The 19005-nt window shown below is 44.1% G+C and overlaps 1 protein-coding gene across 7 annotated transcripts in view; it reads right to left on the bottom strand.

Annotated features, from left to right (window-relative positions):
- Positions 1-816: 816 nt before the first annotated feature.
- Positions 817-19005, bottom strand: part of ep400 (E1A binding protein p400) — a 130300-nt gene continuing 112111 nt past the window's right edge. For 6 of the 7 annotated variants that reach the window (XM_068006178.1, XM_068006176.1, XM_068006177.1 and 3 more), the window contains 8 exons: positions 15646-15856; positions 14228-14376; positions 12968-13093; positions 8243-8438; positions 6813-6982; positions 5579-5734; positions 4182-4259; positions 817-2209 (listed from right to left, as the gene is read on the bottom strand). In XM_068006178.1, coding sequence (XP_067862279.1) covers positions 1943-2209; positions 4182-4259; positions 5579-5734; positions 6813-6982; positions 8243-8438; positions 12968-13093; positions 14228-14376; positions 15646-15856 — 1353 coding nt within the window. In that variant the 3' untranslated portion in view covers positions 817-1942. The remainder of the gene's footprint in view (positions 2210-4181; positions 4260-5578; positions 5735-6812; positions 6983-8242; positions 8439-12967; positions 13094-14227; positions 14377-15645; positions 15857-19005) is intronic. The other variant, XM_068006175.1, reaches the window with a different exon arrangement.

Raw genomic sequence — 19005 nt, forward strand, 5'->3', positions numbered from 1 at the left:
TGTCATTGTCCTGTCCTTGTCGTTATCTTTAGAGTATTGTTCTGCTTTTTTGGCCATTGGTCCTCTTAACCACATAGCTGTCTGCCTCACAGGGTGATACAGTTCAGTCATTATTCAAAAGGTCAACATCTTACAATTCAGCAAACCAAGCAACACAGCTTACGGAGAATAATGGTTAATTGCATCATTCATCAAATGTCAATTTGTCCCTATTCCCAATATTCTTACAATGAATGGTGTTGTCTGTATAGGTTCCACACTAACACAATTGCACTCTGCTGTTTAGTTCCTCATATGCTCTAAGCGCTGCGGCATTGGACTGGTGTTATTCCTTGTGCTGCATTTCCGCTGATAGAACTAAAATGAGGCTACGATACAACTGAGAGGGCTGCACACCACTTGGGCTTTGCCATGGTGACTTTTCTCAGAAAATCTGAAACCTAGCAGGTACCAAAATTCAACACTTTTAGAAAGACAATTCACTTCAGCCAAAAATAAGACAACAGGAGAAACTAGTTGAGGTTTGGTTTCTCATCATCCACATAACAAATCGTGTCAGTGGCAACACAGCAGTGTTGACGTGGGAATATTGCAGGATGGGAAAAGTCATATGCTGTGCTTTGAGGGCATGTGAGAAGGACACCAGTGACCTTCCTAATTGATGTGGCTACTGTACCTTGGGGAATAAAGTAATTTCATAAATTAATTTTGACTTTCTAAGAAATCTGCAAACCTAGGCAATACCGCATATTACTCTCAACAGTTTAAAAACATTGCAAGAATATTCTTTAAATGAGTTATCAAGAACGGATGTAGTGCATTTACAAATATGTTAATTTATTACAATGTAGTAAGCAGTGGTTTATGGATACAACTAACAGTATGGTATATTTTGACAGTGTAACAGTAATTTCAAACAGTATCATTGGATATCAACGGTCCTGTCACGTTTGCTGAAAACTTAAAACTCTTTCTCTTTGGTCTCAGTTATCTTGGGCCGTCACTGAAACTTTATCCATCACCATTCATCAAGTTTACCATACGTAACAAAACTATTTAAAAAAAAATCTACATCTGGCTCAACAAAGGAACGTTTAAAGGCAATGCCACCGAGTGACCAACAAAAAGTTCATATACAATTCTGTTAATCATTTTTTTTTGCCGATCACAATGGGATATATATCATTTTCAAGGATAGGGTTAAGGATGTTATAACACGGTGCTATGCAAAACCATAACAAATGCTGTACAACATGTACACTAAGAACTAGAGGAAATAACTTTGTAGCATAGATTGCATTTTTAATGTGCATATACATACAGAATAAAAATAAACATCACTTTAAAACGAATCCTCAACCCATGAATGCGCAATGAAAACAATGTAACAAAAATACAAAACCTTGTATCAAAAGTTTGTTAATAAACATCCGTGTCTTTTTCTAGATAAGGAATGTCAAATACAACTTATTCTGAGGGGCATTGCTGTCGACTTCCCTCCAACTTTCACGTAATGAAAAAAAAATACTTGCCTACAGTTAAGTACTTAACATTCATCCAACTACATTATGGATTTACAAATACTGAACACATGCCTATAACATTCACTTTCTGAATTTAACAAATACGGGGGCACATTAAAAATGTGCCAGGAAGAAATTACTATGTACAAGACGACTAAGGTTAAACCTTAGAATTATTATTTTTTTAAAATTTAAAAAAAAAATTTACAGAATTTCTGCTGTGCATCAACATGTTACAGTAACACCAAAATTCAATATTAAATGATATACGTGAAGTTTATGGGCGTCAGCTTCTCCTATACATTGGCTATTACACAATGGAGTGAAAACATACTTAGTACAATTTGTTCTGAGCACAGTCCAGCTAATGCTGCAAAGCACATTCTTTAGTGGTGGGCTTCTCGTTTCGTTCAACAAGCTCAGTTCGGTTTCGTCGGGGCTTTCAGTCTCATTGCAGCAGTTCGCACTTGCAACTTTGCCTGTTGACCTTGGGGCTCAGAGGTCGCTGCTGGCTGAGCGGGGCTCTGTGGGGTGGGAATCTGGATCTGGGGTGAAGCTGCTGTCACTACTTGCTGCTGAATAAGTTGCTGCTGCACCACCTGAGCAGTGGCAGATGTAGGGATCACCTGGACTTGCTGGCCTGTAGTTGCCTGGGACAGCGTCAACGTCTGTGGTTGTGCCTGGACCTACAAAAAAAACGATATAAAGAGGCTCATTTAGATAATAAGAAAAGAACTTCCATTTATATAGCACCTTTCCCGTCCTCAGGCTGTTCCAAAGCACCTTGCAGTCAATGAATTATTAATTGACGCGTAGTCACTGTTGTAATGTCGGCAGATGCTCAGCCAATTTGTGCACAAGGTCCCGCAAACAGCAATGAGAAATGTTCAGATAATCTCTTTTAGTGATGTTGGTTGAGGGGTAAATATTGGCCAGGACACCGGGAGAAATCCCCTGCTCTTCTTCAGGTAGCACCATGTGGTCTTTTGCGTCCACTCAAGCAGGTACACGGGGCCTCGGTTTAATGTCTCATCTGAAAGACCGCATCTCAAGACAGTGCAGCACTCCCTCAGTACTGCACAGAAACATCGGTCGAGAATATATGCTCAAGTCCTGGAGTGGGGCTTCAATCCACAACCTTCCGAGTCACAGAGGTGAGTGCGCTACCCACTGAGCCAAGCTGGCATAATACTAATTACTTACTTGAGATACTGAAGGATGCAAATGACTATAATAATGATGCTCAACATTACAGTTTAGATTTAGGAATCAAAAAAAAAGGCGGTTTACTGGCCAATTACCAATTGATTGGAACAAATTCAAGCATTTGCAAATCGATTTTAAATTCATTTAAGGCTGACCGACTCTAAACAGAAAGGGGAAACTGAATTAGACGTGTTAACTGGCACTAAACTCTGCTGCACACTATTAGTGTTGGTTTATTCTTTACAGAAAGAGTTTAATCTGGATAGATTTGAGGAGTCAGGTGTCCAGTGTTCAATATTTTATCTGCGTGTCAACAAATGACCGGAGAATCGATGAGTCGCAGCACAGGACCTCAAAAAAGGAGCTGCTCTTTGTGATTAAACTTCCAGCAAGTCGAGATCCAGTCCGCACACAGCGGTATTGCTCACTAACTTTTATGCCGAGGGTCACAATCCAGAGCGAGGGGGCCATGGGTCTGCCTTCCCCACACCTCCAGACATGAGAAAACTACAGAACCAATCGTTTCAATAAAATCCAACTGGATCGATGGGATTGATTATTTTTGGTCAGCCAGGTGTCCGTGGAAAGCCATCATCCAAGTTCATTTTCCAATCACGATCAATTTTTTTTAAAAAAAAGAACAAAGGCATGGGATTACTTTACATTCAGAAATGAGAAATTTTGAAGTTCTGATCTCAAAGAAAGTTTATGCTGTTTTGAGAATTTATAGTCACTCTAGCAACTCCTTCCACCTGTTCACAATCCGACACCAAAAGGAAACCTGATCTTCTTGGGTTTCCAGTCTGCACACATTTCCTCCCTCCCCCATTTCACCTGTCCTCTCCTATCCTAAAGACAAGAGCTCATGCTGGGTACGGTTTGTTAAGCAGCAGGGTCTTCCGGGGTCATGGCCGTACTTCCCGTCGAGTGTCGGCAGGCCATCTGCCCAGAGAGGCGAGTCCGGGGTCTCTTTGACTTGTGAAGGTCACTGCCATCAGATGCATCCTCTTGATCTCGAACACTCATTGCAAATTATGTTTCCAAAGGCGAACTCTCGTCAGCTTGAAATTTTTTAAAACGTGGAGAACAAACTTTGCCCGTGGTAAAGCGAAAGGCGGTCTCTGGGCCAAACAGCAGCCCATCTCAGCACGACAGGAATTGCTGGCGGGTCGAGAATCAAACCTAGGCCTTCCCTGACTCACCAGGTCTCTCAAAGACAGGGGTTATGCACTACGGGAACCAGAGGAGTGGAAGGAGTGGCATGCAGAAGATAAGCAGAACTGGAAGTGCAAGACGAACATAGGCAGGAGGGAAAACTAATAGAGGAAACAAAGGTAGATTTCTTATTTTACATCATGGAAACGTAGCAGCAGCAGCAGATAGAACATGTGAAACGTCTGATAGCGTCATCCATGTAGAGAATCCAGGTGTGTAGGAGGAAGTGAAGAGTACCTGCTGGGCTGCTGATACCATCTGCTGGATACTCCCCACAGTTGCTTGCTGTTGAACCATTTGTGGAAGTTTTGTGACCTATTGAACAACAGCAGTTTATTTTAACCTTTTCATCCTTCACTGTTCCAAGCATGCATGATTTCAGGTACTTAAAGAATTATTTCTTCTGCAGTCTAGAAGTTAATGGAGGCATGTAAAAATGTAAAGAGAAAATAAGAGGAATGTTAACAAATTACGTTTGTGCTCTAAGGGGGCGTTGAGAAAGAGGAAAAGGCAGAATCTGGGGCAGAACACAGTTTTGCTGCGTAGATCTGGAGCCAAAGTCCAATCTGCCTCTGGAAAGAGGCAGTGAGACAAGTCAGGCCCAGACTCCAGATCTACACTGTGAAGCTCTAGCATCAGCATGAAACAAAACCGTTTTTGTAGTGTAAACGGGCCATTAAAGCGATCTGTGAAAGTAAACGCCACTGCTTTATGAGGTTAGGTGGGTGAAGTATAGGGAGAGGTGCAGACTCCTGCTACAAAACATAGCCGTACTTTCAATACCCTGAAAACAGAGGGGCTGGCTAAAGTTGTCAATCTTGAGTAAATTACAACATTCTAATCTATTAAAAGCCACTTTGTTTACTTAACAACTGTACGGAGAACACGCTGGAGGTATCAGCTGGAGGTGAAGATCCTGTTAAGATAATATTCAAGTTTTTCACAGCTTCGGGGCGGTAATTTAGACTAGTGGCCTCTGCCCGCAATTCAGAGGTGAGCGGTAATAAAGTGAGCAGCAATCAGCTGGGACCCCAGGCACGGGTTGCAATTCTGAGAGTTATTTACTTGCTAGTTGCTTTGGTTCAGATTTTCAAATACATTGACACATAAACACAGTTTCTTGTAAAGGTAAAAGGGCCAGAAATATAACCCTCCCCCTAGAGACAGCTGTCAAAACATTTAAAAAAAAATCATTCTCTGGATATGGCGTCACTGGCGAGGCCGGCATTTATTGTCCATCCCTGGTTGCCCCTTGAGAAGGTGGCGGTGGGCCTTCATATTGAACTGTAGCAGTTAGATACGACCTGGCAAGACCACTTCAGAGGGCAGTTAAGAGTCAACCACATTGGTGTGGGACTGGAGTCACATATAGGCCCAGATCAGGTAAGAATGGCAGGTTTCCTTCCCCAAAAGAACATTAGTGAACCAGTCGGGTTTTTAACGACAATCCGACAGCTTCGCGGTCACTTTTACTGAGACCAGATTTTTGTTAACTGATTATCTAAACTGAATTCAGATTCTCAGTCAGTCATGGTGGGATTTGAACTCCTATTCCCTGAATTATTAGTTCAGGCCTCTGGATAACCAGTCCAGTAACAAAGCCGCTACCCCACTGTAACATTTACGTTCTTTACCTGAATTTGCGCCTGCATCTGTTGTGTTCCTGTCTGCTTTTGAGTCTGAGCACTCAAGAACTGTGGCTTCATTCCTGACTGAAGCTGGGTGGTGGTGTAAGTGACTTTCTGTTGCTGTTGCTGCTGTTGCGATTGCACTGTAACCTGCTGGGTTATCTGAAGTGGAATGCAAATAACAAATGCACATCAGAAGATATTTTTTCCCCACCCAGCACACCTCTAGCCATCCTCCTGCAGCCTGAGGCCAAACCTCAGCACCGCCCCTCCCGGCGTCTTACAGCTGATGCTAAATGAGATACGGTTCTAGTCTTCCGTAAGTCCAATCCCTTCTCCACCAGAAACAAAACGAGAAGCTCTGTTTGATGACCTGGCTCGGAGAAGACACGCCCTCCCCCTCCCACATACTCAAAACCTTGACCTACAGCAACGTAAAGTGGAATAAGAGCGGAAAATGTTGGAAGCACTCAGCGTCCGTGGAAAGAGAAACCCTGGGTTAACGTTTCAGGTCGATGACCTTACAATCTGATGAAAGGTCACCATCCTGAAACGTTAATTCTGATTCTCTTTACACAGATGCTGCCTGACCTGCTGAGTGTTTCCAGCATTTTCTGTTTTTACTTCAGATTTCCAGCACGCGCACTATTGTTGCTTGAGTTTTAATGTGCAGTGAACATCTCTTTTCCTCACTGATTTTTTTCTCCCCTCCTCATCAGAAGGCGCTGACCCCTTGGGTGGAAGGTACTCCCCCCAGTAGCCATTATCGTGCATCGACCTCGACAAGTGAGCTTTGGCAGGCCACCCGGGGTATCCAGCCTGGTCCAGATACACTGGACATCCTCACAGGCGCCGTGGGACATCTTTCACGAGTAGGAGCCCTGGCTGAACATCTCATTCCCCGGCCCACTGCAGCTGAGATCAGCTAACGCACCAAAGACCAGGGGTGGAACGAGGGGCGTCCCCGCTCAGTGATAAACTTGCTGCGCCACCGGCATCGCAGAGCTGTAAGTCCTGAGCTTGTGTTACTGGCCGCCAGACACGCATGGGGAAAATCACAGGCACGATTTGCTGATGGTGTAAACTCGGAAAATTACTGAGTGCGGGGGGGGGGGGGGGGGGCCTAAAGGAAGGTAAATGACCAGAAGCTATAAGGGAGTCTGTCCTCCCTCCAGCCCCCCCCAACCCAGTAACAGTTTTAGAACATCTCAGTGAAGGTATTAAAGGCTAGCAATCGTACCTTCTGCTGCGCAGTGATTCCTGCAGCCTGCACGGCTGATTGACTCTGTGCAACCTGGGACTGGCCTGCTTTCTGCTGTTGCTGCTGCTGCTGTTTGAGTTTCAGAAGTTGCTGTACTTGCATTTGTGAAAAGTGCGGTGGTATGGCAGTCTTCACCACTGTCTGCCCTCCTGCAGAGAGTCAGATTCTAGGTTAAAAATCAGGGGACATTTGCAGACCTGAAATGGCACTGAACACAGCACTTACATCAACTGGCAACAGAACATCATTTAGCTTTATTAATTTTCATAAAAATAACGGATTACTACCTCGAACTATCAACTCAATTTCTGCCTCTTACCTTTTTAAAAAGTCTAAGTCACACAATAAGGCAACACGTGCAGGGTTGGGATCACGCAGGAGGTGGTGGCAATAACTACTGTTTACAATGCTAATTCCTTAAATACAGGTGAGAGAAAGCGGGGGCTGCAATCTCGGGCTCGGAGGGGTGCAGAGCCTGGAGATACTAGTGAGGAATGGGAGTCTGAACGGCCTCTGGGTCTGGGGCTGGGGAGCCACAGTTGCCCCAGTTTAATCAGGGGTGGAGGAGGCTAGGGTGCGGTATCTGTCAGTACTGTGTGGGGAGAGGAAAGGGAAGAGGTGTCTGAAAGCACTGGGAGTTGAAGTTTACAAGCTGTAGAAGAGTCGTTGGTAGTACTCGGAGAAGGGGGAGTTCGGGAGCTGGAGTGTGACAAAGATGTGATGGGGCAGTGATCTGTGGCACTGGGAAGGGTTTGGCAGCACCGGAGGAACGGGGGTGGGGAGATCGAGGTTTGGCAGCAATGGGGAGGGGAGATAGGGGTCTTTGTTACTCGGGAGGAAGGCGAGGCTGAGCACCATGGCAGCATAGACAGTGACCACAGCAGGAGCAGCAATCCCTCAGTCAGCCGGCATTATGTGCTGGAGTGGGGCTTGATGTAAGTCACAACACTCGGACCCAAAGTACTCTCCCTATTTAAGTACGGTTTTAAAGGCCAATCTTTTGTCGACACATCACTTCAGGAGTTCAAACCCAGCCACGACACCCTTCAGTGAACATTTCCACAGGAAGCCTGAGTTTAAGCATTTGGGTAATCAGTTCTAACATAATCTAGGAACAGGAGTAGGCCATTCAGCCCCTCGAGTCTGTTCTGCCATTCAATTAGATCATAACTGATCTGTACCTCAACTCCATTTATCCGCCTTTGCTCCATGTCCCTTGATACCCTCACCCAACCAAAATCTATCGATCTCAGTCTTGAAAGCTCCAATTGTTCCAACATCCACAGCCTTTTGGGGGAAGAGAGTTCCTAATGTCTACCGCCACCAATCTAAACAACTGAACTCAATTTTTTCATGAAACAAGTTGAAACTGAAATGCCTTTCAATTCATAAGAATAGTTGCCAATTACCTGCCGATCCTTTCTGGGGCTGACCAATAGCCACGCTAATTCCAGCGACAGTAACGGGAAGCGCCGTTACGCCCGAGGACACGACCGCTGTAGGGACAGACACAACCGGTGGTTTGGTGAGGGTAACTTGGGCAGTCTGAGCTGGCTGCGTCTGAATCTGCCCCTGAGCTTGAAGCTGTGACGTAGAAACTCTGGCCTAGGGGGAACATTTCAAAAAATATACATTTCAAAATAAAAGACAAGCAGTCTTCAATAACACTGAGCTCCAAGGGACAGACATTACACTGTATATAATGTGTATAATTTTTTTTAAAAATAAAGTTACAATGGTGACATTAACCCTGTGACTGCAGCTCCTGTGAAATTCTCCTCTCTGTTCTAGCATTAAGCTCTCAGCTCACATACTGTGATGCTGAAACAAACACAGGCATATCAGAAGTAGCTTAATACTATAAGATTAATCCATAAAATAAACTTACATAAACACTTAATATTATATTAACCCGATATTACAAAAAGCACCCTTTATAAGCACTTTAAATGTCTTCAATTGATATTTTCTCCCTTTTTGTCTTGCTCTTCACTCTTTTTATTATTTTAAATTTACGTTTACTTCCCATCTAACTAATCTGATCCTGTGCGATTTCCCAAGCAATAATATTGTACACACTGATGTCGGGACTTACTTTACTGACTTTAAACAATTGTAAACAATTTTACAACACCAAGTTATAGTCCAGCAATTTTATTTTAAATTCACAAGCTTTCGGAGGCTTCCTCCTTCGTCAGGTGAACGATGTGAAAATGAAATCCTCGAAATGAAATTGCATTTATAATTCACAGAACAATGCTTGGTGATTACAGACAGTTTTTTCAACTGCCCGTTGCCAAGGCAATCAGTGATCTTCCACCGACCTTCGGGTAAGCGTACTCCAAGGCGGCCCTCGAGACACACGACAACGCAAAATCGTCGAGCAGAAATTAGATAACAGAAACAGATAACATTTGTTCGCTGGTGGGGTGGCGTGTAGCATGACATGAGCCCAAGATCCCGGTTGAGGCCGTCCTCATGGGTGCGGAACTTGGCTATCAATTTCTGCTCGACGATTTTGCGTTGTCGTGTGTCTCGAGGGCCGCCTTGGAGTACGCTTACCCGAAGGTCACTGATTGCCTTGGCAATGGGCAGTTGAAAAAACTGTCTGTAATCACCAAGCATTGTTCTGTGAATTATAAATGCGATTTCATTTCGAGGATTTCATTTTCACATCGTTCACCTGACGAAGGAGGAAGCCTCCGAAAGCTTGTGAATTTAAAATAAAATTGCTGGACTATAACTTGGTGTTGTAAAATTGTTTACAATTGTCAACCCCAGTCCATCACCGGCATCTCCACATCATGACTTTAAACAAGGCATTATCACAGCCTCTGTACGGTACATCACTAATATGGCATGTTAACACAAGTTTGATAAATGTTATCATATATCTAATAGAGAATAATAAGGAAAATAACAAGCTAACTGAATGGATTACCATTTACTTTAATAAAACCAGAGAGAGATTGTGAGCAGGGAACTGATGATGTCACCAAACAACTCAAACATAGAAAAAAAACCTTTATGTAAATTATGTAATTTTTGACATTATGTTAATAAAACTTATTTTTAAAAGCAAGTTGTACAAACAAAGGTGGTGGATGAAAGGATTTTAAAACAATATTTTAAGTGACTTGATTAGTACATTTTTGTTAAATTAATTGCAGATTATCCTCACAACTTAATTGCAAAGTTCTGATTTGTTATTCATTCAGGGACCACTGCTTTTCTTGATTATATACTAATGACTTAGACTTGGGTGTACAGGGCACAATTTCAAAATCTGCAGATGACATAAAACTTGGAAGTGTAGTGAACAGTGGGGAGGATAGTGATAGACTTCAAGAGGATATAGACAGGCTGGTGGAATGGGCGGACACGTGGCAGATGAAATTTAGCACAGAAAAATGCGAAGAGATACATTTCGGTAGGAAGAATGAGGAGAGGCAATATAAACTAATGGGCACAATTCTAAAAGGGATACAGGAACAGAGAGATCTGGGGGTTTATGTGCACAAATCGTTGAAGGTGGCAGAGCATGTTGAGAAAGCGGTTAAAAAAACATATGGGATCCTGGGCTTTACAAATAGAGACACAGAGTATAGAAGTATGGAAGTCATGATGAACCTTTATAAAACACTGGTTCGACCACAACTGGAGTATTGTGTCCAGTTCTGGGCACCGCACTTTAGGAAAGATATGAAGGCATTAGAGAGGGTGCAGAAGGGATTTACTAGAATGATCCCAGGGATGAGGGACTTTAGTTACGTGGATAGACTGGAGAAGCTGGGGTTGTTCTCCTTGGAACAGAGACGGTTGCGAGGAGATTTGATAGATGTATTCAAAATCACGAAAGGTCTAGACAGAGTAGATAGAGAGAAACTGTTCCCATTGGCGGAAGGGTCAAGAACCAGAGGACATAGATTTAAGGTGACTGGCAAAAGAACCAAAGGTGACATGAGGAAAAACCTTTTTTCTTTTTACACAGCGAGTGGTTAGGATCTGGAATGCACTGCCCGAGGGGGTGGCGGAGGCCGATTCAATCATGGCCTTCAAAAGGAAAATGGATATGTACTTGAAAGGAAAAAAATTTCCAGGGCTACAGGGATAGAGCAAGGGAGCGGGACTAGCTGGATTGCTCTTGCATAGAGCCGGCACGGACTTGATGGGCTGAATGGCCTCCTTCCGTGCTGTAACCTTTCTATGATTCGAACCAATCAAAAATTGTGACATCAAAATGCGACACATTGAGACAGGAAATGTGCAATTGTACTCTTTTCAATATTAGGAAAGCCGACCTCCTCTGGCATTGCTCATGCTAAGTTGGTGGTTATGCTGTAGTGACAGGGAGGTGCTGGCATGGGGAGGTGGCAGAGGGGGTGCACATGGCCACTGAAAGAAGTTTGAGAGGTGCACAACGAGAATGCAGCAAGTGTTGATTGAGGTCGGCCAATGACCAACCTTGCCGGCAATCATTAAACAATCGGATGCAATATGCAACCCACACTGCACTCCAGCTCTAGAAAGTTTGTGTTCATTAGATTCAGAAGGGCTGCAGCCTTAATATGTGTTTTGGGAGTTGGGAGCGCACTGATTTTGTAAGTAGAGAAAGGCAGCTGTAAAGGTAAGTTCATTCCTTTCTGGTGAAATTTGTTGACTTTCATGTTAGAAACCTTACTTCTATGCTAAGCCCTCAGCTGAGAGTGAGCAAGAGGCTGGGTGCAAGGACGGTATTTATTTCACTGGCTTGCTGACTGCCCATTTTTGATTAATATTTTCATACCTGTTAGTTACTCGATCGTTAGTTAAGTTCCCAGCCTCAATACCGACTTGCTGCTATTTCATGAGTGTGAAATTCGAGTGTGACACAAAGTGTGACACACGCTGGATGTATTTCTCATCACAAACATGCATTTACATACAAAATTGTTTTCTTTAACTTCAGTCCAGTGGTAGTGCTGATGAAAATGGACTTATCAAGATGACGCATGCAGCTCTACGATGCGCACCCACACTGCCATGGCGCATGCAGCTCTACATTGCGCACCCACACTGCCATGGTGTGGGTGCGCAATGAACTACAGGCCTTGTACTCACATAGAACATAAGAACATAAGAAATAGGAGCAGGAGTAGGCCAATCGGACCCTCGAGCCTGCTCTGCCATTCAATAAGATCATGGCTGATCTGATCCTAACCTCAAATTTAAATTCATGTCCAATTTCCTGCCCGCTCCCCGTAACCCCTAATTCCCTTTACTTCTAGGAAACTGTCTATTTCTGTTTCAAATTTATTTAATGATGTAGCTTCCACAGCTTCCTGGGGCAGCAAATTCCACAGACCTACTACCCTCTGAGTGAAGAAGTTTCTCCTCATCTCAGTTTTGAAAGAGCAGCCCCTTATTCTAAGATTATGCCCCCTAGTTCTAGTTTCACCCATCCTTGGGAACATCCTTACCGCATCCACCTGATCAAGCTCCTTCACAATCTTATATGTTTCAATAAGATCGCCTCTCATTCTTCCGAACTCCAATGAGTAGAGTCCCAATCTACTCAACCTCTCCTCATATGTCCGCCCCCTCATCCCCGGGATTAACCGAGTGAACCTTCTTTGTACCGCCTCGAGAGCAAGTATGTCTTTTCTTAAGTATGGACACCAAAACTGTATGCAGTATTCCAGGTGCGGTCTCACCAATACCTTATATAACTGCAGCAATACCTCCCTGTTTTTATATTCTATCCCCCTAGTAATAAAAGCCAACATTCCGTTGGCCTTCTTGATCACCTGCTGCACCTGCATACTAACTTTTTGATTTTCTTGCACTAGGACCCCCAGATCCCTTTGTACTGCAGTACTTTCCAGTTTCTTGCCATTAAGATAATAACTTGCTCTCTGATTTTTCCTGCCAAAGTGCATAACCTCACATTTTCCAATATTGTATTGCATCTGCCAAATCTCCGCCCACTCACCCAGCCTGTCTATATCCCCCTGTAGGTTTTTTATGTCCTCCTCACTCTCTACTTTCCCTCCCATCTTTGTATCATCTGCAAACTTTGATATGTAACATTTGCAAACTTTGATATGTAAACTTTGACATAGGGATTGCAAATTTGTAATATGGGCACAACTTACAATGCGGGTGACTGGAAGACTGGTCACGGCACCAGTGAGGACAGCGCTCCTTTGCGTCACCTGTGCCAGCTGCTGTTGCTGCTGCTGCTGCTGCTGTTGTTTCTGTTTCAATTTTATTAACTGTTCCTAACGGGGGGGAAAAAAAAAAGCGGTTTTTGAATTGTACCAACTTAACCAACACAGTCAGAAACTTCTATTATTCTATCATTGCATCCTACTGAACAATGAGGAATTCAAATCCGTGGCATGTAATGCGAGTGACACAAGAAACGTAACTCACTTGGGTGTCTCTAGCTTAAAATAGCTTGGTATTAGAGGCATTTCTGGCTGTTGCAGGTATTTGTAACTTAAAATGTAAGATGCACACAAAAATTTACATGCATTGGAAATAATACAAGAGATTATCTAAGGTCCTGAAAGGACACCGTGGAATAAACTAAGAACTTGCATTTATATCGCGCCTCAGAACGTCCCACAGCGCTTTACAGCCAATTATGTACTTCTGCAGTGTAGTCACTGTCATAATGTAGGAAACACGGCAGACAATTTGCACACAAGGTCCCGCAAACAGCAATGTAATAATGACCAGATCATGTTTCTGATGTTGGTTGAGGGATAAATATTGGCCTTGATACCAGGGAGAAATCCCCTGCCCTTCTTTGAAATAGTGCCATGGGATCTTTTACGTCCACCCAAGAGACGGCACCCCTGACAGTGCAGCACTGGGAGTGTCAGCCTGGATTATGTGCTCAAGTCTCTGGAGTGGGACTTGAATCCATGACCTTCTGGCTCAGGGGCGAGAGTGCTACCCACTGAGCCACGGCTGAATACTGGTGCACAAATGCTCAAATGTGTTCATCTGCAATCCCTTCCTCTAATATTTTAGCACAGATGTTAACCCACTTCAAATAAATGGCTTAAAGTCTGCACGAAAACAGAGATTTCAGATGACTGTGTTAAGTATTTGTACTCTAGGATCCCACAGCAACAGTATAATTTCAAGGCCTAATAGCAATCGAAGTAAACATAAAAATGAAAATGGTACGTAACGTGAAAGTTTGTGCTGGAAGATTTAACCCAAAGCTTTGCTTTTCCAAGTGTGCATTGACGTGTAACAGCAACATACTTTGGTTTTTGCAGCGTTTCAACTGACAACCAAACACGCGCATAACTCGTTGGGGCAGGACGGGAGGTGAGTGAAGCAATTACAGTACGAGTAACGATAATTGTTACGAACAACAGCTGCGAATTTAATCTTACCGGCAGTTTCTGGACTGTCTTCAGTTGGGCCGAGGTTTGAGACTGGGGCTGGATTTGTTGGACCTGCACTGGAGCGGTCTGCGGCTGTCTGAAGAGCTGAATCTGTGCCTGGGAGATGGGTTTTCCAGTAGTCAGCTGAATGCCTGTAGCTGAGGATAAAACCCATAAAACAAATGCAACCGTCAAGACAGGCTGATGACGAACACTCTGACAGCCAGAGTTTTATTTATCGTCATTAGAATAAAGTTAAGAGGAGAAAAAAAAATGTATAAAGCTCAAGTGTCAGTTCCGATACTAAATCACGCTTTAATCAACATTGCAAACACCTAGACCACATTTCTTGCTTTCAAAAGGAAGTGGAATAATTTCTATAATATATGGTGTTTTTTATTAATTAAATGGATCCAATCTCCACCTTGAAGAGTTTCCCAGAAGTTAATCAATGTAGGATGAATTATTAATATACACCCCCTTCAATAATGGCTGGGCAATTTCCTAGCAGACATTCATGACCACCATAAAATTTTGAGAGATTGGACATTAATTGACTCTTCTCCAGCTAAAGGCAAGCCATTAGCATTAGTCAGTGTTGTAAGGAGGCATCTGTGGCCAACCCTAAATGCATAGAGCACCACGGATCAGGTGTGATGGAAAGCTTCAATATTCTCAATATTTCTACGAAAAGGCGGCCCAGAAAAGTTAGAAGGTTATGCCGATGGGGTTAGATGAAGAGGGGGTGGGAGAAGGCTCGTGTGCAGCATAAACACCGGCATGGACTAGTTGGGCCGAACGGCCTGTTTCTGCGCTGTACATTCTACATAATCCCATGTAAAAGACCATTAGGCCCAAAACTCTCACCCCATATCCATTAGACCACCCAGCCCCTACCAGTGTTTTCTCTTGAGAGGCACAAAAAAGGGGAAAAAAACCTTCAGTCAATTCAGGAAAAACTCTGGGGGAAAATCGCCTCTCGGGACCCCGAAGGTAATTGAGCAAGCTTTGGGAAACTGCAGCTGTCCCAAGATTAATCCGATCTCAACCAACCAGGACCATATTGTCCCCAGCCCCACCTTCCATAATTGGGAACAACCCCTCCGGAACCTGTCAGGTTTTGATTTAAGGACTATAGTGCCTCCACACTCACCACATCTCACAGTTTGTTCGAAAATACTTTCCCTGCACTTAACTCAACTCTGCTTATTGATCCAGCAATGACACCAATTGGCAGAACAACTTCTAGACTAGATGACAGTTCAAGGTTAAGATAATATATGATGCACCTTTAACAGACACTGGGAATTACTGAGAAGAGCACGGATAGGTTGATCGGGCTGTGATAGACCAGGATTTATTTTACACATATACGGAGGACGTTATAATATTCGATAATACAATGGTCAATTCCTAGCATGCCCTACCTGGGGTGACTTGTGTTACCAAGGACCGAGTCTGGGACTGCACTGGCGTCAGATTGGTAGACACGACTGCTGCTGCCGTGGCTGTCACTGGGGCCATTGCAGCTCGGACACCCTGGTTGGTTGCTATGGCTACGACTTCTGTGGTGGCAGAAGATGTGGCTACTGTTCGCTGCTGAGCATGTACGACCTGGGCTGTTGTAACCCCTGCAGACTGAAGTCAGATCAGAGATGTTAATGCAAAATACTATCCCCACGCCCACTGCATGCCAGTCACACCACCCCCATCGCAGCGCCCCCCGCCACGTATATTATTTAGACAAAGCGTTTCTGAGACAACAGAAATACAACCTGGATTTTTGGGTTCAGAAAGCTGCCACGGTTCATAGCTTTCTTTTACAAAGTACTGAAATATAAGGTTTGGAGTAATGTCAGTCCTGATAAACGCTGACCTTTATTAGCGAGCTGCACCGAGCTCCAAAGTCTCAAAGCACTGCCTACTGGGAGAGCACTATCCGGCCTTGATAACATTTTGCTGCAAGGCAGTAATCAGTCCCTCAACTGCAGGATTCGGGATCCAGCAGTCTATCATCATACATTATTCAGATTGCTGCTGCATTCTGAAAATAAACAGATCCAAGTACCTCCGAACTCAGGGGAGAAAGCCTGTGAACCTTTCCTGCAGCATTCCTTCCAGAACAGTTTCGTAAGTGAATTAAAAATCCAATACATACAGGAAGGGCCGTCACTGTGAGGGGGAAGAAGGCCAATTTGATCTGCCTATGTTTGAAAGGTTTTATGTACTTATAGTGAACACCAGATTTACGTGAGGAACCTTAATTTCCAGTTACACTGATAGTAATCTTTACAAAACAAACACAGACATGTGTCTTTACATCAGTTCTTCATATGGGTCACTTTAAAGACAACAGGCCTTGAAATTATACCATAGGATACTAGCATTAAAACTAGCAGAGACATTGGGGGTAATTTTAAACCTTTGGTGATAGTGTGAAACAGTCGTTATTGGATCGGCTGCCCCACAGCTCACCCTATTTTCTGGAAATCAGGAGAGGTGTATAACAGGCAGTCAATCGATATTGCCCGTTTTGCAGTTGGCCAAAGTTAAAATTAACCCCAATTAAATGTGTTAACAACTCCACTAAAACAGCAGAGAGGAATTCAGAGAAAGATCTCGAGCTCTTGTACGTTAGTATCCCACAGCGTAATTTCAAGGCCGAAATTTCAAGATCAGGACCCGGGGCGTGCAGCTGGTTTTTAAATTCGGTCTGCTGTCACTGCATTTGTCAGCTGTGTGCCAACATTTCTTTCAAAAAATAACATTTTGGGGATACGGTATGTGAGTAATTTGAGACATGACATATGGAGAGTGTAACAGGCTCGGGAGCAACAGGTGACTTTGGACCCATGATTCCCAAAGTTCTCCACCACTGGGGGTTTTCCTTGCCTCATGGATAACACAGGTACAATGGGCCGAATGGCCTCCTTCTGTGCAGTATCATTCTATGATTCTATGTTTGGGTCTTTTGTAGAGTAATTGATAGAGATCGATTTCCATGTTTAGTCAACAACTCCATTATCGTTGTATCAGCGACTACCAGGATGGTAGAAGGTGAACTAGACGGACCTTGGTCTTTTCTCGTCCAGCAATTCCTATGTGCGTGTTATCTTCTTTCTGTTTCTCATACACTGCTATGCTCCCCTACTTCCCTTCTCTCTCTTTCCCTCCCCCATTTGTATCCTTGCTCTCTTTTGCTTCTCTTTCCTCTTTTGTTTCTCTCATCATTTCACCTTCCTTCTTAACCTTTTTCTGTCTCTTTTACCTCCTCTTCAGTGATGGGTGGAGTCTCCCATGGCATTGCTTAGTGAGTCAGGGGATATGGTGAAGTGTGGTAGGAAGTGTGATGCTTACAGGAAGTGCAGGCGAGATGCAAGAATTCATACACTACACAACCCCTCAGATAATGAAGCAGTCCGAGCCTGCATGCAGCAAAACCAGGACAACATTCAGGCTTGGGCTGATAACTGGCAAGTAACATTCACGCCAGACAAGTGCCAGGCAATGACCATCTCCAACAAGAAAGAGTCTAACCACCTCCCCTTGACATTCAACGGCATTACCATCGCCGAAAACCCCAACATCAACATCCTGGGGGGTCACCATTGACCAGAAACTTAACTGGACCAGCCATATAAATACTGTGGCTACGAGAGCAGGTCAGAGGCTGGGTATTCTGCGGCGAGTGACTCACCTCCTGACTCCCCAAAGCCTTTCCACCATCCACAAGGCACAAGTCAGGAGTGTGATGGAATACTCTCCACTTGCCTGGATGAGTGCAGCTCCAACAATACTCAAGAAGCTCGACACCATCCGGGACAAAGCAGCCCGCTTGATTGGCACCCCATCCACCACCCTAAACATTCACTCCCTTCACCACCGGCGTACAGTGGCTGCAGTGTACACCATCCACAGGATGCACTGCAGCAACTCGCCAAGGCTTCTTCGACAGCACCTCCCAAACACGCGACCACTACCACCTAGAAGCATAAGGACAGCAGCACATGGGAACACCACCACCTGCACGTTCCCCTCCAAGTCACACACCATCCCGACTGGGAAATATATCGCCGTTCCTTCATAGTCGCTGGGTCAAAATCCTGGAACTCCCTTCCTAACAGCACTGTGGGAGAACCTTCACCACACGGACTGCAGCGGTTCAAGAAGGCGGCTCACCACCACCTTCTCAAGGGCAATTAGGGATGGGCAATAATGCCAGCGACGCCCACATCCCATGAACGAATAAAAAAAAAAACTAGCATTGCTCATGGTGAGCTGAAGGATATGCCATTTTATATTAATACGGGTGTTACCAACAAAATGTGATGGGGAAAGTGTTACAGGAAGTAAGTGCGACACTTATAGGAAGTGCCGCGACACCCAAGCTGTTTAATATATTATATAGATATAGAGTCATAGTCATAGAGTTATACAGCACGGATAGAGGCCCTTCGGCCCATCGTGTCCGCGCCGGCCATCAAGCCCAGTCTAATCTAATCCCATATTCCAGCATTTGGTCCGTAGCCTTGTATGCTATGGCATTTCAAGTGCTCATCCAAATGCTTCTTGAATGTTGTGAGGGTTCCTGCCTCCACAACCCTCTCAGGCAGTGAGTTCCAGACTCCAACCACCCTCTGGGTGAAAAAGTTCTTTCTCAAATCCCCTCTAAACCTCCCGCCTTTTACCTTGAATCTATGCCCCCTTGTTATAGAACCCTCAACGAAGGGAAAAAGCTCCTTAGTATCCATCCTATCTATGCCCCTCATAATTTTGTACACCTCAAT

Source organism: Heptranchias perlo, chromosome 25 (genome assembly GCF_035084215.1).
Source record: "Heptranchias perlo isolate sHepPer1 chromosome 25, sHepPer1.hap1, whole genome shotgun sequence".
Classification (NCBI taxonomy): domain Eukaryota; kingdom Metazoa; phylum Chordata; class Chondrichthyes; order Hexanchiformes; family Hexanchidae; genus Heptranchias; species Heptranchias perlo.